The 9,947-nt window shown below is 38.6% G+C and overlaps 1 protein-coding gene across 1 annotated transcript; it reads right to left on the bottom strand.

The window, feature by feature from the left end:
• Positions 1-7,889: 7,889 nt before the first annotated feature.
• LOC145054841 (Rhodanese/Cell cycle control phosphatase superfamily protein) lies at positions 7,890-8,836 on the bottom strand. Its single transcript, XM_079003107.1, has 2 exons — positions 8,273-8,836; positions 7,890-8,187 (listed from the first exon to the last, which is right to left on the bottom strand). The coding sequence occupies exons 1-2, from the start codon at positions 8,716-8,718 to the stop codon at positions 7,986-7,988; spliced, it is 648 nt and encodes a 215-aa protein (XP_078859233.1). The 5' UTR covers positions 8,719-8,836; the 3' UTR covers positions 7,890-7,985.
• Between the last annotated feature and the right edge of the window lie 1,111 nt (positions 8,837-9,947).

Below are 9,947 nucleotides of genomic sequence, written 5' to 3' on the forward strand. Positions count from 1 at the left end.
CGATCCTGACCCGGATCCACTCTCATCATGCCTCGGAATCTCCATACTGAAAAGAAACACCACACAAAATCTCAGACTCTTCCCACACCCTGGGATCCAACTCTCTCTCAACCCACCCTAGAGATCATGGTTTCCCTGATACGCGTATGGGTCCTGTGCTTTCAATAGTACGGGCCCATACTACCTTCCACACCTACCCACATTTGTATGAAGTACTCCCACAAAACCCTATAGAACAAGCATAACAATGATCAACCCTCACCACTAGAGAAACACTGAGAATCTCCCATAAGGGACCCTAGGCTACAGGCATCACAAATCAGGCAACATATCATGAAATCCTGAAGATCCCTAGCCTAACACTAGCATGTTGTTCTATCAAAGCTCAAAAACAAATAACATGCATGGTATTTTGGGGTTACTTACTGGCTCCGGCTGATCGTACCTCCGCGTCCACCTTTACTCATTTTTGAAAACCATTTTTAAATACTCTTTCGAAAACTCTCCTTGATTTGAGACTGGAGTCACACGAGTGTTTCTCCAATTCACTCAAACCAAGGCTCTGATACCAATTTGTAACAACCGAAAAATACAACCAATTTTAAATTTTTCAAAAACATCTCGATTCCAATAATTCTTTACAAAAAGGTTTTCAATACAAAACATTTATCGTATTCCCAGAATCATAACACCACAAAATTATGAGGAGCGGTACGATCACACCTTCTCCTTGCCACGATCTCCTGAACAACCTGAAAAACATGAAACCACAACTGTAAGCCCGAAAGCTTAGTGAGATACCCCCAAAATACCAACCACAAATACCATACACGCATAACATGCCATAACATATCCGATCACAGAACAACCATGCTCTCCAGGTCTACTGTGTGACTGGTCCGCCGCACCGGCCAACAGTCCACCTGGTCCACCCTCTTAGTCAATCCGCATACATCGAGTCTGCAGTGTGATTGGTCCGCCCGTTCCCGGGCCTTCAATCCACCTGGTCCACTCTCTGAGTCTACAGTATGACTGGTCCGCCCGCACCGGGCCTTCAGTCTGTCTGGTCCACTCTCCGAGCCTTCGGCATGTCTGGTCCGCCCCTAACGGGACCTACAGCCTATCCGGACCGCTCGCTGGGCCTACGGGACAACCGGTCCGCCCTGGGTATCTTGGCCTACTGCACACAGCAGGACCCGCCTCAACCCAACTCCAGTCCAAACATCCATGTGCACATATACATACAATCATCTAACAATTCACAGTCAATAAGCAGATCAACAGATCACATAACATACCACCATCCTAACCAGGATACCGACCTAGCAGGTCACTAACATAGCATCTCCCTATCTCTTAGGATACCGATCTCAATCAGGTCTCTAGCATATACCATCCTAACTCACAGGATGCAAACATGTCAAAGCAGTAACATAATAACAACTACCCGGATCTCAATCCGATAAGGGCCGGCCTTGGTGCCTTAGACCCCGTTGATATAGTGAGGATAACTCACCTCGATGCTGCCGACTGAACAGATAATCCAAGCTACTCCGATCACTGATACGATCTCCACCACTGGACAACCGCCAATGCACTGAACTCAAAACAACAAACAATAATTACCAAAATGCCCCTGGACACCACTGGTCAACCCTTGGACAAAGACAAGGTCAAAGTCAACTCCTGACTGACCCTACTCGCCGAGTCAACCCGATGACTCGCCGAGTTCCCATACTCAGAACTTCACACCATCCGCGACCTAACTCGCCGAGTCACCCCGAGACTCGCCGAGTCCAACAATTCAAAGTCCACTCGCACACAACTCACCGAGTCATCCCTTGACTCACCGATTCTCGACTCGACCAGAGAATATCGAAACTCTTCGACAAGACTCGCCGAGTCCAAGAACAGACTCGCCGAGTCTAAAGATATCATCAACCTACTCGCCGAGTTGTTCATACAACTCGCCGAGTTCAAGGCTATCTTCATCCGACTCGCCGAGTTGTTCTTCCAACTCGTCAAGTCCCAGCTCATCTTCAAGCAACTCGTCGAGTTCACCCATGTGACTCGCCGAGTACCACCGATCTGAATCCATTCAGAAGCATTCCAGGCCATGCAAATGATTCAAAACATAGATCTAGCCTCATTCAACTCATCCATCACGTAAAGTGGCAAACTTTACGTGAATCCCAAGAGATCTAGGCCTTATTCACTTATAACTAGGGTTTGGGACTTGCAAGCTTCACTAAACACTCCAACACAGGGACTTTCATGCTCTCTGATTCTCCTCCCTTCCAGATCTGAGGTAGCAACCTCAGATCTAACCTCTAGACTTCCATTTACATCCTTAGACAAGATCCCACAAACCCCAAATTGAAGAAACGACATACAATCAGACCAAGAACGAGATATTACCTCCAATGGACGCCCCCAACTGCAATGAAGTTGATTCCAAGCAAAGCCCCTTGCCCCAAGCCTTCAATTCCCACAAAATTCCTTCAACAAACTTCTCCAATGCTCCAATCCACTCAACAATGGAGCTCCTCTGCGATTTAGGGTTTCTGGAACTCAAGAGGGAAGTAGAGAGGCTGGGGAAGGAACATAATGTTCCTTATATAGGGCTCAACCCCGAGAATTAGGGTTTTCTCCACCCAGCGCCTACTCGCCGAGTCCATCTCATCGACTCGCCGAGTCGGCTACTTAACACGCGACCAAATTCACGACTGCACTCGTCGAGTCCATCCATGGACTCGCCGAGTCACTCTTCCTCAAATAACACTTTTAGCCCTTCAACTCTACTCTTGCTATTTTGGGATGTTACAGTGGCGGGCGGTGGTCTAAATGGTGAATGGTGGGTGGGTGGTAATGATGTGTGGTGGAGGTGAGTGGGTGGGTGGTGGTGGTGGTGATGGTGGTGGGTGGTGGTTTTGGTGGATGGTGGAAGGGGATTATGGTGGTGCGTGGTGGTAATGGGTAGTGGTGGTCGGTGGTAATGGGTGGTGGTGGGGGTGGGGGTGATGGGTGGTGGATGGTGGTGATGGGTAGTGGAGGTAGGTGGTTGTGATGGATGATGGTGGCGAGTGGTGGTAATGAGTGGTGGTGATAGGTGGTGGTTGGTGGTAGTGGCAGGTGGCGGTCAAATTGGTGGGTAGGTGGGTGGTAGTGATAGGTGGTGGATGTGGATGGTGGTGGTGGGTGAGTGCTGGTGGTGGCGGGTGATGGTGGTGGGTGGCGGTGATGGTGGTGGGTGGGTTGGTGGTGGCGGGTGGTGGTGGTCGTGGTTGGCGATCGCGGTGGTGGTGGTGATGTTGCTTGGTGGTTTTCATGGGTGGTGGGCAGGGGCGTACGCAGGATTTCACACCAGGGGTTGCACGGAAAAGTTAGTGGTTGCACGATAGTAGAAAAATAAAAAAATTTCAAAATTTCAAAAAATTTTCCACCACGGCCGGAAACGTTAGGGTTTGTCGGTGCCACCAGTGACACCCCCCTCCCCCCAAATCCACCCCTAGTGGTGGGTGGGGGTGGCGGTGATGGTTGGTGGAGGTGGGTGGTGGTGACGGATGTTGGCGGTGGATGGTATTGTTTGGGTGGTGAGTGGTGTTGGTTAGTGGGTCAAAATTTAATTGATCCTTGAATTTAAAAAAAATATTGTGGGTCAAAATACCAAACATTATATCGACTTTGATGATTTTAATTTAAAAAAAATATTGTGGTCAAAATTTGTTCTCAAATGATATGTTCTCGATTGAACGCTCATATATATATATATATATATATATATATATATATATATATATATATATATATATATATATATATATATATATATATATATATATATATATATATATATATATATATATATATATATATATATAGGAGTAGGATCAAATGAGAACACCAAAAAAGTTGAGAATGCGAGGACAGTTATTGACCAACCAATTTATAAGGTAAATTAGTAATTTATATTTAATTGATCCTTGAATATTTGCTATCTGACCCACTTGTTCCACCTTTCTGTCTCCCTCTATGTATACGTTTTCCCTCTCTATTTCTTTAACCTAGCCGCCAACGCAAAAGGAGAATGCATTCTACAGCCTTCATCATCTTCTACCTAATTCATTAGGTCAAGCAACAAAGTCATCTTCAAGCGATTGTACAACACTGTGATCACCTTCCTCTTAACCGAACACCATGGAACCCAAATCTATACAAGTCTGTGTTCCGGTGATGGTGATAGCTTTAACGGTCGGCCTAGGGTTCCTGGAACTAGATCTTCATTCGGCTCATGTATAGAAGAACAGATCACAATCGTGAGGGATATCAGAAGGAAAAAAGATTATTACAGTATCCTAGGGCTCGAGAAAACTTCTAGTGTTGAAGATGTTAGAAAAGCTTACAAGAAACTCTTTTTGAAAGTTCATCCTGACAAGAACAAAGCATCAGGATCTAAAGATGCCTTCAATGGCTTCTTCAACAATCAAGAAGTTGATGCAGACGAGATTTTAAATTTTTTTTTTCTATGGTATGAACCCAAGGACCACAACTCAATTCACCGGGTTCAGTTTTGGACCCAGAATGGGTACAAGAACAGGTGTAAACAGGTCAGATGGGTTTAACATGCGAGCTTTGCTTCAATTTTTGCCAGTTATTATCATTCTGATTTTCATTTTCTTGCCTTCTAATGAACCTGTTTGTTCTCTTCAAAGAACATTTACTTATGAGATGTTTTTCTGATAAAGATAGCCACACATATGTATTTATATTCATTTATGATTTAAAGGTTTATTGTTTTGTATTCATATGATTATAGCAAAATTCATTTGTGATGGAATTGTATTCATTAATGATTAGAGTTGTTTCTCTCTTTGGTTAATATATGAGAATGTTCACCATTTTTTAGATGTAGTTTAATCATTTGTAATTAAATCTATATGTATTTGTGATTAAATCTATACTCATCTGTGAATAAAAATGTAGTCATTTGTGATTGAAGTTTTCATTTCGTGAGAATATGACGAATTCTTAGAAAAATTTTATTTCCGGTTGATGAAAAAAGACATTGGATTTCGTAAGATTTTTTATTTATAAATAAAAATGTATTAATTTGTGATTATAATTGTAGTTTTTTTTTAAGTAAATAACTTTGGTTTCTTTTTGTTGAAAAAAACTAATAAAACGTATTCCAATAACTTGAAAAGAAAAAAATCAATTATTATTTTTATTATTGTTTTGCTTTTTTAGGTAAATATTATGATTGCTAGATTTTAGGATATTGGGATTTGATATTAATATTTTAAAATTTAATCTAAATACAAAAGTATTAATTTGTCTTATAAAATGACTGGTTCATAAGCGTTCTTGCGTTCTCAATCTTTTTGGTGTTCTCATTTGATATTTTCCATATATATATATATATATATATATATATATATATATATATATATATATATAGAGAGAGAGAGAGAGAGAGAGAGAGAGAGACACACACACACACCGAGTTTTGGATGTATAACAACACAATTAAGTGTAATTGAGTTTTGTGTAGTTTCTCAATAAATGAGAGAGTTATTTCGGTTAATACTTTTTTTGTTTTACTGTTTTGAATCTTGAATCTTATCATGTTATAATAATCTTGCAACGCAGGAGTATACGTCTAGTACGTTTATATATAGAAGGAAACTAAGGATTTTTTTATAACTATAGGAGATAATATTTTTTTTAATTTACTGTCTGAAAGTATTCCCTTGAATTAAATGTATGTATATTTTCCTCTATGGATTCTATTTAAAACGGATATTTCTTTAAATATGTTTTTTTTTTGTTTTCTTGCAGGTGTCATTGAATCATCGATATCAACACCTCCAATTGCTATAATGCGTGGTTAAGTTTACAAGGCTTGTCGAAGCCAATTATTACGAGTAAGTTGTTGCTGTAAAGGTGCACAGGCCTGACATTGTAGAAGCCATTGGGCTAAGGCTTAAGGTAGTTGGAGGCGCTAAGCCTCACCACTACCCTCGCTAGCAACTCGCTACACCACCCCTTAAGTTATGTTAAGAGCCTCGCTAAGAACATCTCACCAAGGAACTACCAAGAGAGAGAGAGAGAGAGAGAGAGAGAGACTTGTTGTCGATTGGTTCTCAATTTTTTGACTGAATTCCACTTATGATTTGAGGTTTTGGTTTTTGCCCCAATACTCAAAAGGGTTCATCTCTTCTTCTTCATCTTCTTCTTGTTGTTCTTGATTTACTGCACCACCGCGCCACCACCGCTTTCCGGGCTTTTTGCGGCGGCAGTATGAAGCTCCACAACTCGTGTCGCCGTTGAGGGTCACTTTATGGCATGTATTTCTTTTGCTTGCTCATTTCCCTCCATTTGGTTGCTTCCATTACTTCTTTCCTATTGATTGCTCAAAAACCCCTATTTTGTTTGCATAATTTACAGTTTCTATGTTTTAGATTTTGGGGTTTAGGTCATATGATGTAGTTTAGACCAAACCGTTTCATGCTATTTCCTGCAAAAATCCTTACGATTATCCTCAAATCATGATTCCATCTTATAGGTGTGTTAATATTAGATAATCTTGAATAGAAACGAAAGATTGAGATTTATTTTCCATTATGTGAATTTATTTTTTTGGAAAATGAAAAATAGGTTAGAGAAATTGAGAGAGAATGTCATGAAGAAGTAGACATGTTCAAGAAAAAGATGTGAAACAAAATAAATTTTGTAAAATTTTGAACAAATGTTAAATGTTAAGTTATGTTTTCAAAAAAGATAACCAAAAGGTAATTACTTTATGTAATATTAAGTAAATCAAAAAATGTGTGTAATATTAAAAATAATATTTATTTATTAAATAAAGTAATTAAATTAAATTAGTAAAAAATGAAGTGTTATTAATGTTATAACTTCCTATCAAATATTAAGGTTAGATACTAAACGTAGAAAAATAAATTGACATGAAAAAATATTAGAAATGTTACCGCTTTAACAACAAGCTTAACCTAATAAGCAGTGAGGTAGTGAGGTTGTCGCTCTAATCGACTAATTCATTTCACGCTATGCACAGGTTAGTTCATTGCCAACTTCCATTACTTTAAAAGTTGGCTATACCTCGGTAAATGTTAACTTTTCAACTATTTTCATATTAAACTAAACAAGAGTAAATTACAAATTTGGTACCTATATTTTATCAAAAATCACAAATTCAATCCAAAACTTCATATATTTCCAATGTTGTCCTTAGGTTTGCATTTCTTGTACATACGTTCCCTGCCAAGAAATGACTTCCAAGTTTGGACTAACCTAACTTTCCTAATAAAACGATTTACTTTAGTTTAAGCATACATATAAACACTTTTGACATGTTTTATTTCTAGCCAAGTTTTCAATTTAACATTTTCTTGTTCGGCTTGTGTGTGTTGCATGATATGTGTGTGTACTATTATGAATACATAATTGTAAGTACATTGCTATTTATCTATAAGGAAAAAGACCCTAAGGATAAATTTGTAAATATCCCATCAAACTTAATCCCCTATAAAATGTTTGATTTTTTCGGGCACTCATCGCATCCAATTCACCAAGAGACTCATGTATAGAAAAAGGGTAGTAGCTCATGGAGGATCCATTCATTCCATTGATGATAAATATACCAAAAGACAAATCTACCCCATCTCCATCATATGACACACAACTTGCTAATGGAAAATGGTTTGGTCAATATATATAACAGTTTCGGTTTTCGTCCCCACACACCAAACATGACATCCAATGTTTGTGAGTGCAATCAAAATTACTTGATTCTATGGTTGAAACTTAGTTATTTGAATTGCTATTCTTGGTTCCATTTTTAGGGGTAGGTCAATAGATTGTACATGGAATTATTAACATAAGCTGCAATATGTTCCAAAATTTGAAGAATGAAATCAATAGATTCATGGGTACTTGACTTATATGTTCAAAACTCAATACATAATTTACTCATTCTTCCCAACAGCTTGCAACAAAATAAGGACCTTAAGGAAGAAATAAGAAACACCTCCAATGGTGGCATACTGTAATTTCTCCGGCCCCTCAACTTCTGGGAAATCTCCTTCAACAGCACGATTGAATCCCCCAGCCAACCATCCCAAATTCGTATACCCATTTTTATATAGCTTCGACGTAGCCATCATTGACCTGTAACATATACAAAACTTTCTAAAATCAAACAGAATTCGATTCATAATCAAACAAAGTAAGAAATTAATCATTTATGTTATACCTTAAACCTTCTCCACAAGCAACGAGAACCTTAGTGGTCTTATCAGGAACCATCTTCTCCACTTGATCAACGAAATCAGGATTCATCGTTGTGAAATTCTGACCAGTCCATAAACCAATATAACCAAAGTGAACCCATTTCTTCAGCAGTGTTAGTGGGCTGTTATCCATGTCTTGGACAAACAGTGGGACATGAATTCCTCCTGACACACGTGCCTTTTCTATCTCCCATTCTGGCCTGATGTCCAGGAGCTTGTATCCGTCGTTGTTGATGGCTGCGGAGGCGTCTTTTGGGAGGATTGCCACCACGGTGCCGGACTGTATTAGCTTTAGTGGGTTGTCGGAGACTGCATGGACCTTGACGGTGGTTGTGCGGTGGTGGGGATAGGTGGAGATAGGTAGTTGTTTCAAAGGGAATGTGTGAGAACGGATTACCTGGATTTCCATCTATCTTCTTTTTTTTCTCTCTCCTTATCATAGACTAACGGTCCTAAGAGCAACCTCGATGGGTGTTTTCCCGGGTTCAATAATCGGCAACCTCCGGCGCTATCTAAGACTTTTTACTAGAAAAATCCTTAAATCCATATGTTTTGGTTTTGTTGTGGTTTTTATTCGGATCAAATTAAAAGGCTATTTTGTAACTCTTTTTTAAAGATAATTAATTCTATCTAGGGGTGTGTAAAAAAACCGAAAAACCGAATCAAACCAGCCAATCCGAAACCGAAAAAACCCGAAACTTAAAAAAACCAAAACCGAAAAAATCATATATCAATGGGTCGGTTTTGGTTTGGATACTTAGGTATCCGCGGATAACTGAACCAAACCGCTTGATATACCCTTAAGGATATATAAGCTTAGGTATCCAAACGCTCTTACTACATCGTTTTGTATAATATATATATATATATTGTAATTGTCCAATATTCTTATAATTCAACTTATAACTTGATTTAATTCCAACATATTTATAAATTTCACATTTATCTTCCTTTTACATAATTTTTATTTTCAACTATAATTTATATAGCTTAGTAGGTGTTCGGCAAAAAGATGTGATATAAAAGGAAGATAGTAGTGAAATTTTGAAAATCTTGAAAAGAAATCAAGTTAGGAATTAAAATTTAAGAACATTATAATGAATATATCAAACAAACGTATTGTGATGGGTTTGGGTACCTAAGCTTATATACCCTTAAGGGTATATTCACTTTTCCATATATATATATATATATATATATATATATATATATATATATATATATATATATATATATATATATATATATATATATATAATGTATGTTATTTGACCTTGATTATGTTTTTATAACTCTTTGGACTTAGTAACTTTTAAAAAGAAAGTTGTAATGAAGTTTGTAATTTTGATTGTATTTGAGTTTTTATATTTAGCGGGTACCCGTGAACCGAAACGTGATTACCCGCTTTTATACAGTTCGGTTCGGTTTGGTTTCGATTAGTGCACATGAAGTACCTGCTCGTGGTGACAGTTCAAAATTTTATTACTATCAGAACCGAACCGCCCCGTTAACACCCCTAATTCTATCAATGGGATCCAACCCTCCCTTTTCCATTTTCCCTTCATTTTTCACCTCCACTCTCCATCTTTGCCTTCCTCCTCCCTTGTCCCCACCACCACCGTCTTCTTGAAGGCTAAA

The sequence above is a fragment of the Lactuca serriola genome, chromosome 5 (genome assembly GCF_051521515.1).
Source record: "Lactuca serriola cultivar US96UC23 chromosome 5, Lser_US96UC23_V15, whole genome shotgun sequence".
NCBI lineage: Eukaryota > Viridiplantae > Streptophyta > Magnoliopsida > Asterales > Asteraceae > Lactuca > Lactuca serriola.

What these genes read in the sequence shown, in the direction of transcription:
- LOC145054841 (XM_079003107.1), bottom strand. Translation starts at nt 8,718, where the DNA reads ATGGAAATCCAGGTAATCCGTTCTCACACATTCCCTTTGAAACAACTA. An exon ending in GCTTGTGGAGAAGGTTTAAG is followed by an intron (nt 8,188 to 8,272) that starts GTATAACATAAA and finishes TATATGTTACAG; the next exon opens with GTCAATGATGGCTACGTCGA.